Here is a 20583-nt window from a genome sequence, read left to right on the forward strand (position 1 = left end):
CAAATCGCCATCCATCAGATTGATCAATCTGCTCTTCGATTTCTCTGGTCAGCAGACAATCAGATACAAAAATACCAATTTACCAGACTCATCTTTGGAGCAAATTGCTCGCCTTCGTGCGCAATATACGTTCTTAACCATTGTGCCAAAGAGAACATTCAACATTTCCCAGAGGCCCTCAAAGCCGTCAGAAAGCACTTTTACATAGATGACTACATCCAATCACATGCAACAGAAAAAGAAGCTTGTAAGGCAGTTCTTGAAACAAAACATTGTCTAAAAACAAGTGGGTTTCGACTCACAAAATTTGTTTCAAACAGCTCTATAGTCCTAAACCAAATCCCTCCAGATGACAAAGACAACAGACAGATATTGTTGGAGTTCTTGGTGTTAAATGGAATCTTGAGAAAGACTGTTTTATTATGAAACCTCTCGCTGATTTCCCAAAAGATGCCTTAGCGTACACTCAATGTAAGATCTTTAGTCTTGTCTCCTCGATCTTTGACCCAATTGGGATAATGTCACCATCAACGATCCGTTCCAAAATAGTTCTTCAAGAACTTTGGAAACTTGAGAAAAAATGGGGTGAACAAATTGCCACCCAAGTAGTTAAACCAATTCAAAAGAATTTGGACTTATACTTTTCTTCACCAGAATTGACATTGAACAGAACTCTCAATAAGAGTTGCCATTCACCAGAAAGTGAAAATGAAATCCATGTAATTGTCGACGCCTCAGCTGTAGCAGTTGCAGCCGTTGCATACTTGAAAACAGTTCCTAACTTAGCCACTGATGTTGAAACTTGTTACTTAATAGGCAAATGCAAAGTTGCTCCAATTAAACATATCAGCATACCCAAATTAGAGTTGGAAGCCGCAGTCATCGGAGTGCGCATCCTTTCAACCATCATGAAAGAGTCATCGTTTCACATTACTCGTTCTACACTCTGGACAGATAGTCAAGTAGTACTTGACTGGTTATCTACAACCAAGAAACAACCTGTTTTTGTTGCGAATTGCCTCAAAGAAATCCTTGAATCAACTGATGCTTACCAATGGAAACACGTTACCGCCAAAGAAAATCCAGCTGACCACGGGACCCGTGGTCTCAATCCAGACGAAATACCAGCCAAGTGGCTAACAGCGCCAGCATGTCTTTCAACAAGACAGCTCAGTGCTCCTGAAAACTCTCCAGAGCATATGTTAGCAACGCATGAAATTTCACGCAATTTGTCGGAGCAAATAATCGACCGACACGGTTCTCAACTTGGAACAAGTTGCACCTGACTTAAGCAACAGTCTTCAATTTGGTCTCTCGGATTGGAAAACAAAGGCCTAAAGATCAGCAGTATATAACAGAAGACGTCATTCTCGCAAAAAATCGGCTGATCAAAATGTCGCAGCAAAATTTCTTTTCAACAATCCAAGCCCTGAAACGTGGTTCCAGGATAGATTCAAAGAGCAAAATCCGTTCGCTCAACCCAATGTTGGACAACAATGAAATGCTTCGGTCATGCGGAAGATTGCAATTTGCGCCAGATAACCTCGAAGTCGAGAAATTTCCGATTATACTGCACGCAAAAGACAAGATAGCGAGACTCTATATAGAGCATGCACACAACCTTTGCCTTCATCAAAGAACACAGCCAGTGAAAGCTTTTGTGCAGCAAAGATACCACATCATTGGCCTCAGGAAAACACTTTTGAGTATAAAGTACCGATGTTCTCTCCGCAGACGATTTGCCGCTCAAAACATTCAACCTGTCATGGCTCCCCTTCCTGCCTGCCGTTTTCCGACAGACTCTACTCAGTATCCTTTCGCGAACAGCGGAGTCGACTTTTTTGGACCTTTTAAAATAGAAGATGCCAAAGGACAGATTGAAAAACACTACGGCCTCATCTTCACTTGCCTGATTACTAGGTGTGTCCATCTAGAAGCTTGTCCCGATCTCAACACTGACACTTTTCTAAACGCTTATCGACGTTTTGTAGGCCGCAGATTTCAGCCAACAACAATGCTCAGTGACAATGGCAAGACATTTATTGGTGCATCTGAGGAACTAAAAAGATCTGTGAAACGTCTCGACAACGACAAAATCTACAAAGCAATGGCAGCAACGAACACAACCTGGAAGTTCAATCCTCCCTACGGACCTCATTTTGGTGGTATTTGGGAGTGCTTGATCCAGACCGCAAAACGCACTCTATTGATCATTGTAGGCTCCAGAAGATTGTCGCTTGATGTGTTCAGGACAATTTTGGTCGAGACAGAAGCTATATTGAACTCCAGACCACTAACGATTGTCGCTGACATTCCGGAAAATGAAATGCCTCTCACGCCAAACCATTTTCTGATCAACAGACCGTTCAATTCTCTCTCACCAGGAAAGTTTGACAGCCAAGAACCCGCCAGTTTCAAGTCTTGGAAGAATGTGCAGCAAATGGTCAACCATTTCTGGAAACGACTCGTCAAGGAGTATCTTCCGACACTGTTAAAGAGGTCCAAATGGAGCGATAGTGGACAAACACCGCTGGGAGTCAACGACATTGTTTGGATTCTGAAATATATGACTCCACGTGGAATTTGGCCCCTTGGACGTGTTCTCGAATTCTACCCTAGACGAGATGGACAACACGGTGTGGTGAAGGTGAAAACGGCTTACGGCACGTACTTTCGCCCGGTCTCCGCGCTCGCACGCGTTTTGGCTGATTCTCCCGTTTTTTCTTGACCTTTTTCCGAAACGGTTCTCTAGGCAACTTAAGTTACACCCTCTATGACGATCTGGTCAACCGTCTGTGATGAGTTAGTTGGCCTCCTCTTTCCCCTGGAGCATGTCGTGCAACAATCAAGTCAGAAGTGAAACTTGAAAAAACATTGACTTTTGTCCTTATCGCAACCAAAACGAGTTGGTTGTTCACGCAACTTAAAACTGAAAAAAAATTAACGAATTGTTTAGAACAATGTAATTGAATCCTTATCTACATTCTCTTAATTCATCGTAGAGAAATGTGATTGGTATCATTAAAAAACCCGTCCAGCGTAGAATACGGAATTAAAAAGATTTTTTCAATTTTCGTTTTTACAGAGAGTTATCGAGGTTTGAAGTTTCGTGAACATTCGACTGTTTTTGTTCACATTTTCAGTAATTTTTGCTAAAATTTGGCACAATTTCGCTAATATAATTCAAAATAAGCTAAAGTTTTTAACAGAAACCTTAACAGACTCTCAAAAAGAGCACTAGTTGCAATTAGGCGCCGTATGAAAGTCCTCTGGAAATAAAATTTTGCCGTTTTTTGCAGATTTAGCTCGATAATTATACAAAATGCATCGTTGTTTTTTTTGAAGTATTTGAAGTTATTTGAAGTATTCCGCTCAACAATTGGTCTAATTCGCAAATATTTGGAACACTTGGTAGGTTTGATGGGCGCATGACAATCTCAGGGAGAGGTTCGATAAAACCATGGATTCTTAGAATCAGAGACTTTGTGGTTTTTATTTTGATGCTGCCGTTTTCCAAAATATTTTGCAATGGTTTTTTTAATGTTAGTTACTGACAAAATGTTTTTTACACGGAGTTTTTGAAAAATTTAACCGAATTCTTGTCTTTTGCCTTCAATTTTTGTTCTTTTGGCAGTCGGATTTTTAAATTTAACCACTCAAAGATCTGAATTTTGTCCTTAAGAGGTGCAAGTGAACCTTTTATATTCATTTGGTTGTTACCTAATGTCTCTTATGTTATTGAATGTATTTGTTTTAAGGAAATTGCTGTGATTTTTTGAACATGTCAATTTTTTATATTATTGCAGTCAACATTTTGCATATTCTCAGTAAATACAGGTCAATTTTTCCTCCGTAATGACTAAAAATTAATTTTGTTGCCGATTGTTTTAAACGAAGGCTTTCTTGCTTGTGGTACTACGAGTTTTCATACAAATTTTTCTGATTTTTGTGCATGAATGCCTATTTTTGCTGTTGTTTTCGTTTGTTTTGTAAGTCGTCACATTATTTGGCAATCTAGCTGAAAAAACAGCTTCACGACTTTTGAAACTGAGCATATTTTTTGTTTTCTCAACATATGGTTTGAAGGCCTGCGACACCGTTCTCTTGCAGAAATTGGTAGAGTTTTTTTCGCCCTATATTTGTTGTTAATTTTTGTTGTCATATGCCAAATAATATGTAATTAAAGATCGTAGTGGCCAACTATAGATAAACAAATGAACTTGATCCCTGGTATGGGTAAATAGCTAATGGTTGTTTTGACTTTCGAATTAAACTTCTAAATAAAGTAATAGTTTTCTTCAACTTATCCCTTTTTTTCTGGTTTGCGTTTTTTTCCGTATTTTACAATGCTGCATAGTTTTCGTTTATTAGCCTCAATAATTAGAGTTTTTTAATCTTGTGTTCAATCAAACAATAATTTTTCTGTTGTTTAAACGTTTTAAATGATGCTTTTCAGTGCTTAGACAATTTGTTTCAGAAGAATTTTGTGAAGTTTACATATTTTCAGTTTTTGTGGTTCTTTTTGTTGTCATTTTGTGTTAGTCGTGTTACAAAAAGACATTATGATGATCGAAGGAGATGGAAATGAAGATGTTATTTTCTCGCGGTTAATATCTTTTAAATTTAATGGCTTCAAAACTGTGGTTTCGTAAAGTTGTTCGTGAAACTTGTTTGTTCAGCTTGTATTTAATGTTTATTATAGTCTTATGATTTAGTCTCATTAAAAACAGTCGCAATTAGTTTTCTGAGTAGTTGCAAGACAAACTGTCTACTCTTTTAGTCCAAAGCTTTTGTTGGCTATGAATTTTGAAAATATTTGTTTTTAATAAAAAAAAGAGATAGATTTTTGAGATCTGCCAATTTTATTTCTGTTAAGTTGTAGCTAAGCATCTCTCATTAATATATTGAAATACAATTTGCTCTTCATAACGGTTTTTTTTCTCAAATGGTCTTTCTTCTTGGAACAACTAGTGTTCAAAAAACCAATTTTCGTGATTTTTGCATATTTGACCCTTTTTTGTAGGTTTTTGTTTTCTTTTCAAATTATCACAATAGTCGTCGTCATTTGATTTACAAATGTTGTCACCTGCAAAAAATGCAGACGAAGATATTCTTTGTTTTTAGTGATCAGCTTAATATTTAATTGATTGGGGGGACTTCGTTTTCGTGCATAATTTTATGTGCATTTTTTTTCGTTTTTGCCTGTATTTGTCGTTCTTTTTGTAGTCGTATGACATAGTTTGGATAATGAAAGGCCTCAGTCGCTCTATTTTGAGGTATAAAAGACTCTCTCAATGATTTCAATTGATGCCTATTGTTTCTAGTCAGCTCGAATTTAAATTTTTCTTATTAAAAAAAGCAATGTTTTAATAAACTCATTTAGGAAAAGTCCCCGATTTTGTTTCAAACAAGTACCGGTTAATCTTCTTAGTATAAATTTTATCTCATGCCATTTTGATTTGTTTACTAGTGGTTTTCAAAAAATGGACACGGAGTTTTGGTCGTAATTAAAATTTTTAACTAATTGATTTTTTTGCAGTCTTTTCTGGTAGCCATTTTATGGTAGCCACAGGTCTCATAGGCCCTCAAGAGTAGATTGTTTTTTTTGTTTTTTTTAGTTTTAGTAGTTAATTGAACGATATGTTGATATGTTAATTTTTTAATCTCATTTGGTAGACAAATAAGTTGAAAAATGTACATGAGCGGGGTCGGAACTTAATGTGCAAACGCAAATTACCGAGCCTCCTTGTATCCCTCACCCGCTCAATTCCCTTCACTCCTATTATCCAGCCAACAACCCTCACATTTAACATCATTCATTTGGGAACACTACACTTTGAAAACATTAGAAATGAAATAACGTAAACTCACTGCTAGATTATGCAATTTTACTGCATTCACCGCTGTTATTGAATAAGGGAATGAGGGGGTTGACAACCGCATTTACATTTTCTCTTACAAATCTTCTTTCTGAACTTCTTTCTGGTGATGTAATTTCAGAGCCAAAATTTAGCTGTCAAAGTACATCTAAATTCATTATAGTTCATCATTATTCTTCTTTTACATAATTCCACAGTTTTTGATGCTAATCTTGGACATTTTTGCAACTATAAGCTGGTGAATTGAGCAAACTCCTAGATTGGGTTAGTGCTCTGTTCAGTTGGCGTAATTCATGTTCTTTTCGTACCTTTTTCGGTCGAGCGTGTTTTTTTCACAGGTCGAAATCAAATATAGAGGAATGACAAAAATATGGCTAACTTTGCCAGATCGCGGATATTCCGACTCGGTTCAAGAGAAAAGTTATCTTAATTGGATTTCCCGGTTCCCAACGAATTCTTCTCTAGTTTTTCCCTTAAAAAACGATAAAATAGTACAATAATTTAATTGAAAGCAGTTTTGAACAATTTTCATTGCCTTAACCGCAGTTTATTGTTTTTTTATACACAAGTAATTTATTCACGTTCTCAACTACAAACATTGAAAGTTTCCAAAATAGTTGACTGTAAGTTCATCTGAGCTGACCTCTTGATCTCTTCTTCATGCGATCATCGGGTTAACTGTGTACACATCGGCGGTGTGCCGTGGGATACCAGCGATGAAGACCCACTGGACTCTGCCGGCACAGTATATCTGGATGACGATCTCATTGGCATCCGGGTTGATGATGTTGAACCACTCCCCCTCCAAGAAATGCTCCCATGGCTGGCATCCCTGCATCCTCAACTGGTCTCCCACCAGGTTCGCATGGAGTAGGGAATCTTCCATCTCTTCATACGAAGAATGAATAGATTCAGGGTCCACTTTCATCCACTCCCCCGGCAGAAGAGGGGCTGAAAAGTGTCAACAATTAATTGGCGTAAAAAAAAGTCAGTGTCTTTCAAAAAGCAAAACATAACGGGTTGCTTCTATTTGACTAGTTGGAACTGTCTGTAAACAAGCAAGGTATGGAAGAGCACCCGGGTCGAATGCCCCCCCCCCCCCCTCCCTTGTGTCCCCAAATTTTGTTTTAGGAGGCGCCACAAATTTTTAATAAGCTCAAATTTTTTCATTAACATTTAAGAGCATCTGGCTCAGACTAAAACTCCATTACTTTTACAGCCCTAGCCAGCGAAAAATTTTACAAAAAAAGATCAACTCATTATAGGCAACGCTATAACTCATGTTGAGATAGAAGAAATTGACCACAGTTCTTTTTTACCTTTGAATTCTATAGGTGGGGGCATTTTCAACCAAATTGATAGTGCATCTGTTAGGCCTGGATGCAATGAAAAAATTGAAAATTGTCTCAATAAATGAAAGTGGATATAAGCTTCTCAATTTTTGAAAGCGTTTAACAATAACCCGCGCATCATGACATATAGAATAATAATTAATAAAAATTTTGGTTCCTGCGTAATCGTAGCGGAACAGCATTAGGCTACAGCGGCCTGTTCTCAGATGCCCTTTGTCTTATTATTCCCCACATATCAGCCTGTTCTTTTTTTATGAGCAGCATTGCACTTTTTTGCTGACTTTGGTCACATTTTTTGCGTCTGAAACTTTCACGTGATACCATCAATGCAGCCAACATTAGTCAGGCTATGGTCAACCTGAAGCTATAGTTAAGTTAGAGCTCATCCTCACACAAACAGCTTTACCAAGCCAGGTGATTGCACCTTCAATCTGTGGCGTGTCAATCACACACCTTACCTCTCGGCCATCACAATAATATAATGAATAAATGGGATGATCAATCGCATTCTCATGACAATATCTTTATTTACATTACTCACTTCCTCTGTATCCGAGTGACACTCCAAAGAGAGCAAAAGACACACACATGACTGAAACAAAAACAGAAGTTACACGAATGCGCTCATGATTATCTAACAACCCGGGCCGAGGATTTTCCCCAAAAATAACGCGGATATGAGTGTAAAGAGTGTAAAATTGAAAAAAATAAGCCTCTATTCTAATTAAGCGTGGAAGAGTTGTTAACAGTCCACCCTAGATTACACTTTTGCAAAGAGTGTAAAACGAGCGGAGAAAAGAGCGTAAATTCAGTTTAGTTTTTTAAAAAAAAATATATATATATATATAATTTCTTCGGTAAATAAGAGTGGAATATTCATCACACTCTAATCCCCGCTAATTAGGGATGGATTAAGGGTGAGACCTCGGCCCGGGAAGCGGTTTTTATCGCAATCCAGAAGTTTCAAAATCAGTCGCTGAGTAACTTCGAGAAGGTCATAAAAACTGTGGTAATGTTTTAATTCAACTCTGGTCGCGACTACAACAGTTGCATAATTTGGACTAAACCTGAGTTGATTTCACCATCGTTTTCCACCGCCTTTCCTTGCCACTCTTCACTTAGTCTCCATATTGTAATTATTAGTAGAAAAGAGAGACTGTCACTCATCGCCAAGTAATGTAACCGTGATCGTGGCAACACTGGTTGATTAAATTTATTAAACGTTCTAAATTTTCTAAAAGATTTTTCAAAATAGGCGTGAAGAGCTTCTCTTCGGTAATCAGCCCACCTGAATGACTATTCGGCTAGAACTTTTCGTTTTCTAATCCATAATCAAAACTCGATCATCAATTCTCCTACTAGACGCAATTATGGCTCCGGTGTTTGTTCGAATGCTGCTTCAATTGTCAATTGCTCAACTACATATTCGTTCCTGAGTAACTATAACGTATTATTTTAACTTACTGAATTTCTGGATTTAACAATTTTCTCAACTAATAAAAAATTTCTCTTTTTTTGGAAATTTCATGCCTTCTTTGCTATTTTCCTATACATTTATGAGTTTGTAACAGTCCACACTACATTATACTCTTGCAAAAAGTGTAAAACGAGTGGAGAAAAGAGCTTTAATTTAGTGTATTTTTTGAAATTATACTCTTAAAATCAATTCTTCGGTAAATATGAGTGGAATAAGCATTACATTCAATCCCCACTAATTAGGGGTAGATTAGAGGTGACACCTGGGCCAAGCAGCGGGTTTTGTTGCAATCTAGAAGTGTCAAGCTCAGGCGGTGAGTATTTTCGGAAAGGTCATAAAACCATCAAGTAATGTTTTGATTTAACTCTGGTTGCGACCACAGCAGTTGCGTAAATTAGACACTGCAGTTGATTTCACCATCGTTTTTTGTCACTTTTTCCTCGCCACTCTTCACATAGTCTCAATATCGTGGCAACAATAATTGATTGAATTTATTAAATTTTACAAATTTTATAAGAGATTTTTCAAAATTGGTGAAAAGAGCTCATCTTCAGTAATCAGTTCACCTGAATGACTATTTGGCTAAAATTTTTCGATGTCTATTCCATAATCAAAACTGGATCATCAATTCTCGATTTAGACGCGAATATGGCTCCGACATTTGTTCGAATGCTGCTTCAATTGTCGATTACTCAGATACATGCTCGTTCCTGGGTAACTCTAACGTATTAGTTTAACCTATAGATTTTCTGGACTTATAGATTTTTCTTAACTATTGGAAATATCTCATTTTTTGGAAATGTCATGCCTTCTTTGACATTTTCTTCTACGTGAACAAAATGATATGTAATTTTTCATTAAAATTTTTTGCTGGAGTTTGTTTTGCCATTTTGTCATTGTCGCATGGACATATTGAACTGAAAATATAAAATAAATTAGATTATCTTTATAAAATTTATCTATGAAGGAACTTCCAAATAAAATGTGGATTTCTCGGAAAGATTTTAATTCCACATCTCGGACAGGACTTGTTTTCATTTTATGTCATGAGAATCATATGCGGCCCTGGTTCAATCGAGTTTATAAGCTGAAGATCGTTAAAACTAGAATCCGATTACAGTTCCAAAATTTAGCCTATGGCATCTTATTGAAGGGTGAACAAAATAATGATAGCTTCAAATTAAAATTAAATTCTGAATCATTTATTTTTCTGACATTTATTCATCCAGACAACAATAGAGCTGTCAAGTAAATTTTTTCTATTGAGTTTTCAAAAACATACCATGCCTTGTGACCATGCCCAGGTTGAGGCGCCAGAGGGAAGTGACCTCTGATCAGATCCAAGTTCAACGCACACGGTGTGTTTCCAAACCAAAATTACAGGGTCCGGGATTTGGTTCGAGAGCAAAATAGTTTGATCAGAGGTCACTTCGGTCTGGGGATGTTCTGATCAGAGGTCACCTTCGGATGGTAATGCTCTTATCAGAGGTCATTTCCGCTTTTGTTGGTCTGATCAGAGGCGGTTTCAAGCGCATATTAGTCTGATCATGGAAGATTTCGAGCGAAATTGGGTCTTATCAGTGGACACTTTGGTCTGGGATGCTCTGATCTGAGGTTACTTTCGTCTGGTACGATCTGACCAGAGGTCACTTCCGGATGGCACCTCAACCTGGGAATCCCTAAGTTTCATGCCATAAATCATACACATTATTACGCAAAAAAACTAGAATGTTAATTCAACTGAAATGTTTCATAGTTGTGGATAAAGTAAAATCATGCTAACTTCAGAATACAATCATTACTGAAAAATCAGACTGGGCATTGTTATTTACTGACACGAACAGAGAATGGAAAAGCAGGAAACAGTCTAAGAGAAGTTCGGAAATGACAGTGTTTCAGTACTGAAACACCCTGAGTGGTTACTCCGCGAGTATGTATGTAATGTATATTGTTACTCACCAGCTGATACCATTTTGTCTCTTCTTTTCTTGTTGATAATTGTTCTTTTCACAAATAAATTGTGTTCCTCTTCGTACTTTTTAAGTTTTCTTAAATTTGGCACATTGCTCCGACTATATTCGCATATGAAAAGTTAAGCTCTTCTATTTTTGACCATTGGTAATTTTTTTACTTACAGGTTGATGAATGTAAACTACTGTAAAAACCCGACCATAAATTGTTAGGAATATTGGAAACATCAATCTCCATCTGAGGCTTTGTTCCTGATTATAACTATCAATAGTTCCAGTAGATTGCTTAGGTAGATTGCTTAGTTTTGAACAATATGGTTCATCTTTTGGTGTTTCAAAGTCAATTTGCAGGTCAAAAAATGAAAAGTGCTCGCTCTGCAAAATGGAAGTGGACGAAAGAAGTTCTGTTTTTTTATTTCGAGAAAACCCATTGGAAACAAAAGCAACCTAATTACATTTTTACATTGAAAGAAAATGAATCTGAACAATTAATTTTATGTTTGTGTAAAATTTTACCGAAGTAATCACTTAAGCTAGAATTTCTTAAGCTAGAATTAAAAACTTATTGTTATTTCATATTCGTGGAGTGTAAAACATAAAGCTAATCAGGATTGCTCAATTTTTGAATGGAGAATCATTGTTGAATTTCTATTGGACTACAATATTTCAAACTAGTTTCAATCTATTAAGTAGTTTTCTGACAGGGACGCTCTGTAATGTGCGATTGCGCATTATGTTCCAACCCGGCTTGCTTGTCCAAATTTTGAACATAATTGTCTACCAATTGAGGAAGAGAAAAAACTCAAACATACCTAAATTGTTTGACAACAAAAGGTAAATAATGATTATCCAAGAAAGAAAAATAGCAGCAAGTAAAAACTAAACAAAACAAATCTGCGTTTATTTCTCTTCAAAGCAGATGAGACTCGGTAACAAACCAACAGAAAAATATCAAAAGGGCAAAGTTTCAAATATAATTTGATATTTTCTAAAACAATTATTTTTATCCTCAATAAAACCAATAGCTTTAAATTGAAATTTTTGGGCTAAAATCTTTATACATCCATAAGAAGTCATTGGGACAACTCATCATCATGAACATGTCATACGACAAAAAACAGTTGCAACAAAAATACCCAAAACTCGAACATTCGCTGAAACCTTGGATAAAACGGTGTCAAGTCCGTCAAAACTATAAGTTGATCACTAATAAAATCATTTATAGTCAATTGCTCTGTTTATCTTAACCAATGGAAACCGTCATTATTGACATGACAAAAAACGAATAAAACTCTAACAGGACAGATATCCTGATGCCACATTTTTCAAATAAAAACTCGAAGTATCAGAGCCAAAATTTCTTAAATATAATAAAACAAACGCTATTAAGATTAATTTTTTCTCTAGAAAGAAGATGCATGCTGTGCTTAGTGCGACTATGGTACAGAATGGCGGTAGTAAGTTAAAAGAAAAACAAAATTAGGTTTTCTATGATTTTTTCTAAACCAAGTAGTTTCAAACGTCATAACAACCATAACAACAATAACAACCATAGTTAACTAAAAGAATTATTTTGTAACACTTTAGAAAGCCAGTTTTACATTTTTTGTAGGGATTAGGTGTCCAGACTACAAAGTAACAACGAATGCAGATAGATCTCGAAGAAGAGAATGTTACGGAAACTTAGTGTTGAAGCCACTAAAAGCATAAGTTATCTACTGAAAAGTTTGATAGTAACTATTTGAGTCACAAATGAATTTTAATTTGGAGAGACTGTGCAAAGAGACAAAAAGATACAAAAAAGAACCACCATCAAAAACCACAAGAAAAAACTCATAATCTATAAATATATATGAATACATTTAGAATCAACGCCAAAAAAACATCAGTTTTTTTACCTGAAATGGGGTGAGATGTTTCAATGATGATGGTCAAAAAGAAAAACAAAAAGAGGCAAAACTTAAAAGTGTCCTTCAAAGCGATTTTTATATAGTCATTAAAACGATTAGTTATCCACTGATATCATTAAAAATTCAATTTATTTGTTCAAAGGAAGCCTTTTAGACATGTGAATATCCAAAATATCTGATACGATCACAAAAATGATATTTAGTAAATAAAACACAGTAAATAAAGTAAAAAATTCCCATAATCTTTGCATAAAAACCAGAAAACGGTTCATCGTTGTTAAAAGCACGTGCGTTTTATTAAAGCATTATATCGACTCAACTGGCGTTTCTTTTAAAGCCATCGGGACCTGCTATAATTGTGATCAATTGAAAAGGCAACAGAAATTAGCAACTTTACTTTGAAAAGTCGAAAAATCACAGAACACTTTCAGCGGAATCTGAGGAATTGCTAAACTTTTTTGGCAATTACTCAAGTAATTTTAAGGTCTATTTTTGAAAAATTTGAAAGAAAAAATGGCTAACGAAGCCTATTTGGAGCCATTTTTGGTAAAACAGTGGTGCATTTTCAAAAACTAACAAGAATTTGAGATAAAGTGGTAAGAGCAAACAAATTGGCAACCATCCTCCATGTTTGTAGGCAAAACCATTAGAGTTTTGTGTCAACAGTTTAAACAACTCTCATCTTTACTGACAAAAATTTGAACAAAATTTCTGAAAAGCGTATAAAAGAATTGGAAGGTTCACGAAATTTTTAGAAAAAAAATGAAATGAAAACTTTTCAATTATATATGATTTGCTCTACGGGTTTTCTAACGATACCATTCGCAACTCTGTAGAATGAAGATGTTGATCGTCCATAATCAGCTGAAATGAACACCCCTTTTGAGCATATAGTTCCTTCCTCACTAAGGTGGTTCGGAACAAAAACAATAAATTCTAAATCGCCGAACTCTTTTTTCAGTTCAATTGTGCTTTGATAATTTTTTGATCAAATCATTTTTATCAATCGAACAGTTTCTTCAACGGAGCAGAAGTGAGCGAATATAATCATTTCATCAATTTGATTTGTTTCGCTACAGAATTAAACTCACCAAAACTTCTCAGAAGAAACTGAGTTGTTGATCTAATTTTAATACAATTTGATTGATCCTCTAAAGAAATTTTTTTTCGCCAAATGATAATTTAAGTCTGATAAGCTTTTCTTCACATTTGAACGTCGTAAGACTTTAGATTTTCTTGGCCATCTGTAAACATTTTTATTTTCACTGATCCACAGTTCAATGTCATATATGTCAAACAAATGACTCTGCTTCCTACTGTTGAAAAATTGTCGACAAAACAAAAAAAAACAGAAACTCTGAAGAATAATGGCTCTCAAGAAAACTTTTATTTACGAGTTTGCTCGTGAATAAACGTTTTATCCATTAGGGAATCAAAATTTAGACAAAGCGAAAAGAGCCTTTCGAGCATTTTTTAATGGAAAGTTTTTCCTTCAGTTATGGAAAAGAATAGCTCTCGTTGTCAAACTGAGTTACAAAGTTCATGCACTTTTGGTCACTTTTGTTGAAAATTGTTTTTTTTTTCATTTTTTATCATGATGAACAGCGACGTTAGTCGAGAAAATGTTACCATGTATTATCACTGTTGTGAGAAAATAAGCAAAATTAATCGATTTTCGGGGTAATCTAGATTTAATTCGAAGAATAATGTTGGAGCGCCCGTATGAGAGGCGTTAAAACGCCAGAAATGCAATAAAAATTGCAAAACACCAGTATAAGAGAGCTAGGATAGCCAGGGCTTATAATTTGGTTTTTCATTAACTCATTTTTTTCAACGACTGAAAACAAATATTGCATCTGTAATAAATCAATTTTTTGTTTCTGTTAAGAGAAATTAAGTCACCCCCCACTAGTCATAGTGAGTAGAATATTTAGAAGAACGCTGTTGAGAAGGGCTAGTATATCCGAAAAACAGAACATTTCGGAAAAAATAACAATTTTAAGAGACTTTTCCTTAAAGGCAGAAACAAAATTGTTGATTAAAAAGTGAGGTACTAATCTCACTTTATCCGCCACAAGCTTGAATTGCTAACTTCCCACTAAAGCTCTGACAAAAAGTTAGTTTTTTGTGCAAACTGTTTAAAGACTATACGCTGTTCAAATTTTTTCCGTAAATTTAATGCTAGGTTTGAATTTCTACACTCAGTAGAAAATTTTTGAAGTGTGTATAATGGTGTTCAGTAAACTTCTGTGTGAATAGTCGAAGCAATGGCTAATGAATTACTGACTGTATTTAACACCGTTTTGAAATTGAATGAATGCGATATGGAGAACAAAAAACTTTTTAATTATTGTGTCGACCGGACAAAGGTTACAATTGAGTTGTAATTGGGTTGCTACAATTTAGTTGTACTTGACAATGAATACAATTGGTTACAACGTGTTATAATGAATAATTTCAAAATTGGTCAATTAAATTTAGACACGAAAAATAACTCCGATCTGTTTAAAAACCATCTGTTTAGGAATAATAATTGAAGTTTGCTCGTATAACAACCAGTTAAAATGGATATTTTTCAGTTTTCTGGGTATTAAATCTATAATGAATTTCAACTTGGCAGTGACGTAATTGCTGGTGAGAAGACCATATGGTTAGGTGATTGTATTGTCCAATATTTATTCCACAGAGGTTTCATAACTAAAATGGCATTCCAAATGGACCAAAGCACGAAAGCATCCACAATCAAGCGGCCCCTGAGTCGTAAAACAACGTAATTTACCTGGCAACGAAACTGAAATGCGGTTGTCAAAATTTCCCCTTATAGTGAGTGTAATCCGTTTTCAGTGGTGGCCATGGAACTTTGTAACTGATTCTACTCACTTCCAGGTCAAGATTTCCGACCCGTTTCAGCTCATTTTATTGTAAGAAATGTGCTGAATATGCTAAAACTATTTAAGAAAGGCTCTGAAGCCATAATAAATTGCGCTGAAACTTTCGGATTGTACTGGAACTTTGAAATTTAAGCGCATGATCACCATTTAAGTTTCATGTAATAAGCAGCTTTGGTTAACTTCAGCTTATTATTATGTTGTTTTTGCCCTGAAACTAGCTAACCATTTTTTTATTTGAAACCCGCATATATGCGCTGAAATTAGGTAAGAAATGCGCTGAACTATCAGCGTATTTCTTTTTATAAATTCAGTGCATTTCAGCACTTTTCAGCGCATTTCTAGCAAAACAGTTTCTCAATTTAACTAAATAATCAGACTTTAATGGCACAGGGGATTTGGTGACGACTAACAAACAGTACAGCAGGGGACGAGTCTCAGGCAACGCGAGAAAAATAGCTGAACTTTTTGAAGAGTCAGTGCATTTCTTAAGTTCAGCGCATTTATAAGGCGCTGAATTTTCAAAAAATCAGAGCATTTAGCGCCTTTACATGATTTTAGAAAAGTATATCGAACAAGTTTATAATTTATACCATGATTTTGCTAAGAAAGTTGTCAAAAAAGGAGTGATTGACGAGAGATAAGGTGCCTGATTCACACGGCAAAGATTGGTTTCTTGATCCCCTGCCTCTGTAAGGATGTCGCTCATATAATCATTGCATAAGATTGATAACAGCCTGACAAAACTTGGCTGCAATATTGATACCAGAAGTAGAAGTTTCAGACAAGAAAAAGTGGCCATATTTGTCAAGAGGGGCATTCATGCTGAAAAACCTATCAGTCTGGAATATGCGGAAAAGAAGAAAATAAAGCTGAGAACAGGTTGCTGTTAGTAGTATGAAATAGTGGCATAGAGAAAGACGGGGTTATCATTCGATATTTAAAAAAGTGAGGGTAGTGAGTTATCCCAGACGGGGAGCCGTTAATGTATTTAGGGCATTAGAACAGTTGTAACTCGTCAATAGCTGCTTGCTTCAGTAGTCCCTCAAGAGCATTGAGTGGTGCAAATTTGGAGATTTTGGTTGGGCCAGTCTTAAGTTGATGTCTGTCAGAGATGATAAAGGTCTTTCGTTAGACATAATTACTTTTAAAGATCTTTATTTGAGCTTTAGGTTTCGGCACCGCAAATATAAACACTCAAAATTATACCAGTTTTTGCAATGGCTTTCAATTTTTTTTAAAAAAAACTGTTGACCTTTTTTTGAGTTTTTGCAACCTCACAGACCAAGGAACTCTAGGGTATGATAATAAGTTGTTGGATAGTTGCAAGTGGCAATGGAATGAATTTCAGCGTTTTAATAACACGAAATTTTGCAATTTTTCTGTAAAAACTTTTTTTCAAATTTTCTAAGAAAATTTCTATAATATTCCAAGTTTATCAATTTTTTGGGCAACTGAATTTGAAGTGCTGCAACTGGAATTGAGATGCTGGATATTTACTCGGGACAATGGAACGAATCAGAAGTATCAAAATAACAAAATTCCACAGACTTTTCTAGCTCTTGAAGATGTGTTACTGGGCAAACCCGAGAAACAAAACAAGGTTGCGAACATAAAAAATATAGCAAAATTTAGAAACTCTCATTAAATCTTGAAAATCTTAATTTTGAATATTTCAACTTTCATGTTTTTCTGGTCTCTTCGAGACTTTTTGTGGCCAATAAAACTATATGACTTTTTTGGAGCCATTTCTGGCTCGTGCTTTAATTGTTTTAGGGTTTTTGAGTTAATGAGAACAAGTAAACGGAGTTTTAGCAACAATTCTAATATAGTTTAATTTGAAAATTTTAGTTTCTGAACTTTTGAAACTGTTTGTCTTTTGTTCGGCATTGTTCACTTAATCTGCTGGTCAGATATAGTAGTTCTAGGTTTTCCTTTCAATTCATTGACTTTTTTCTGCAAAATTTTTTGAAGGTCTGTTCACATTTATTTGGTTTTTTTCACGTCAGTGCGAACTCATATTTGTGGTGATTTTAATAACGCTGGAGCAGTAAATGGAGCGAAAAGCAAGTAGGTTTGGAGCTTGATTTTTAATTTAACGTACATGAAAAATTGAGCGGCGAGAAGTTTTGTTTTTTTTAATCATTTTACATGCTGCAATTTGACTTCTGTTTTCAGTGTTTCTTCTCTTGAGTACTGTTGCCCTTTTTCTATTGCTGTTTTTGTTATATTATCACTTTGTATGATTATTAACAGCTCTTACTGGCCACTGAGGAGGCCCATGTGAATTTAATTATTGGTTCGATGTCATTTGACACTTGACTTTTACACTATTTAGTCTCATAATTTTTTTTTGAATTTTTGATTTTGAAAGCATTTGTTGTACTTTGATTGTGTTTAGTCAATATTTTTAAGAATAGATGCAATAGGGTGATAGGAAAGTTTATAGTAAAGTCAACTGATTTCGTAGTATCAGTTTCAAGCTAAAACTTTCTAAGTCCTTGACACTAATTGTTTTCAAGAAACATTGTCAAATAATAGGGTTTACCTGTTTCCTATGTTAACTTTTTTGTTTTACTTCTTAGTTGCAATAATGAAAAATCTCATTTGTTGCTAACGGCGCCTCAATTGAACGAAATAATTGTTTCAGCTCTTAGTTTTTTCTTTTTATAACGGTGTTACTTTGCAGAAAATTTACTTTTTCAATGAAAATAGTGAAAGTTAGTAATTTTTGTCTTTTGCCTGTATTCGTTGTACTTATTGATGTTTTATCACCTTAGGACTTTACTAATGGATCTCATCTGGTTGTTGCTTTGGACTATTGTAATGGAAATAATTGAGTCAGTGCGTGGCTGTTGCTCTCGTAATTTCTAAAATTATTTGCTTTTAAAAAGTTTCAGAGAGCTTTTCAGTTTTCAGCGAAATTCGCCCAGAGTTTGGTGTTATCGATTAGTCTTAAAAATGACACGTTTCCTTGCATGAAGATCAATTGGACCTATTTGTTAGCCTGACTTTTTAACAGTAGCTTTTTCATTTTTGCAGTTTCTTTTCAAAAAATTGAAAGTTTTTATTTATTTTTGTTTCTTTTGGTGTTTCTAATGCGGTCTTATGGTTAGTCTCAAAAGTAACAGTTCTTTTTTTGGGCTATTAGAAAGTGTTGTATGACTTCTAAAGTTCTATAGTATGCTGTAGTTAAAGATATTTGCATGTAGGTTTCAGGTTTTGTTATCTTTACGCCACGCCACTAACAGAGAATTGTTGCCAATATCTTTAGTTTTTGCGTCTTATCTGGTTTCTGACAAAAAATTTCCACAAAAGGGTTCTTTTGTGTTTCAATTCTAATGGAACGTACAGTCGAAGTTTTGATCTTGTTACAGTTTTCTTAAACAATAAATCTTGAAAAAAATGGAATTATTTTTAGATTTAAAGTGAATTTTATCGCATAGTGCTGAGGGTGTTGGTTTCTTTTTTGACCGCGTCGTTACAATTTTAAGAGTCGTGTCCTGAATAATTCAATTCTTCGGATTGTAATTCAAGGATTGTCCTGCTAAGTTCGTTTCACTCTTTTTTGATCTCCTCTTCTCAGTGAAAAGTCAAAATTGAGGCGTAAATTTAGTCACAATGTAGTACGAGACGCGAAAAATGAGTAGTTAAAGTTAAAATGCGCAATATTTTTTCAAAATATTATTAAAGAATGTTGTTCGAACAGATTTTCGGTTTTTGAGAGCAAAACTTTTTTCACGTCCGGAAATTTGACTTCTGTTTTTGCTGTTTTTCTTTTCGTTATCTGAATGATACTTTTAAAAGGCAATTCGTATGCTGAAACATTATAATCAATACTTCTTTCAACCCTTAAAAAGGCACTCAATGGTTCTCAAAGATTTTGACACTTACTTCTTGAAAAGAAAGTAATTTTTTCTTTTAACAACTTTTTGTTGTTATTGTGCATTCTCATTAATGACAATCCTCAATGGCTCTTTTAAAGCATTTATGAAATTTGTGTTCATTAAAGTTGAATTTAATGTTGTCAATGGCATAGACACATTGTTTTCCGAAAAAGTAAAAAAAAATTTTAGGCTTTCTCTACCTTTTGTTGTTTTATTATCTGTCACTTAGTCTCATTATGGATACCTCTAAGTGGCTCTCTAATGAAATCAATATAAAAAGATTTTTTTGTTTTTTTTATAGGATTTTGCCAAAATTTTTTGTTATTTTTGTTGTTCTTTCGCTTAATCTCAATAATGTTTGATCTCTTTGAGTTCTCTGTTAGCCATGTTTTAGTTCATCTAAATTTTTCATTTCAAAGCTACAGCTTTTACAATTTTGTCACGGCTGTTTTTCAAAAATAACTTAGATTAATGATAGGTATCATTTGCTCTCCAATTAGGATTAATTGTGTCTAATTTAGGTACAATAAAACTAATCTAGATACAAAAAACCAAATTTGTTTAGTTTTATTGCTAATAGTTTAATTGTTTTCTATTCCATTTGTTTTCGGCTGTTTTGCAACTTCTGATTTTTGCCTGGATTTGTTGTTATTTAGGTTACGTGGTCACGCAATTTTTTTGATTTTTTTAAATGTTAACATAATCTGTTTATGGTAGATAGAGGAATAAGTGTTGAACAATTCAGGTTTTGGCCGCGCGTTTTACTGACTTTAATGCTACTTACTCTCAATGACAATATTAAAAAATTGTTCTCTTTTTGCCAATAATTATTTGTGTTGTCCATTATTTTTGTTTGTAATAGTTTTCTTCGAAGCTGGCGTTTGCTGGCAAAACATCCATTGTGGAAAATTCATTTGAAGTTGACACTGATAGCAATGGTAACTTCGAAGACACCCTTTTCGTTATACAAAAAAAATTCATTTTTCAATTTTTATAAAATTTTTTTTACTTTCGTGGAAGTATTGGTAGTTGGTAAATTTTTTTGGAGGCTGATCCTTTCAGAAGGCTAATTTTGTTGACTCTAGTTGCGTCTGAAAATGATCTGCAAATATTGTCTTCTTTGCCCGAGCTTCCTGCTACCATTAAAGCACCTAACTTACAATTATAACCTACTTAAGCACCTAAGATGTACATTTAAACTACTGCTTATCGACAAAACG

General features: G+C 34.8%; 1 protein-coding gene across 2 annotated transcripts; it reads right to left on the bottom strand.

Moving 5' to 3' along the window:
- Window positions 1–6365: 6365 nt before the first annotated feature.
- Window positions 6366–15006, bottom strand: LOC142340778 (uncharacterized). 2 transcript variants are annotated; one of them, XM_075391484.1, is made up of 4 exons: window positions 14876–15006; window positions 10668–10756; window positions 7773–7823; window positions 6366–6830 (listed from the first exon to the last, which is right to left on the bottom strand). In XM_075391484.1, the coding sequence occupies exons 2-4, from the start codon at window positions 10678–10680 to the stop codon at window positions 6538–6540; spliced, it is 357 nt and encodes a 118-aa protein (XP_075247599.1). In that variant the 5' UTR covers window positions 10681–10756; window positions 14876–15006; the 3' UTR covers window positions 6366–6537. The 2 variants fall into 2 exon arrangements, with proteins under 2 accessions (XP_075247599.1, XP_075247600.1); XM_075391485.1 differs by lacking the exon at window positions 14876–15006 and having other exon boundaries at window positions 10668–10780.
- Between the last annotated feature and the right edge of the window lie 5577 nt (window positions 15007–20583).

Source organism: Convolutriloba macropyga, chromosome 6 (assembly GCF_964194025.1).
Source record: "Convolutriloba macropyga chromosome 6, txConMacr16.3, whole genome shotgun sequence".
NCBI classification, from domain to species: domain Eukaryota; kingdom Metazoa; phylum Xenacoelomorpha; order Acoela; family Convolutidae; genus Convolutriloba; species Convolutriloba macropyga.

What these genes read in the sequence shown, in the direction of transcription:
- LOC142340778 (XM_075391484.1), bottom strand. An exon ending in GTCACTCGGATACAGAGGAA is followed by an intron (nt 6,831 to 7,772) that starts GTGAGTAATGTA and finishes GACACTTTTCAG; the next exon opens with CCCCTCTTCTGCCGGGGGAG.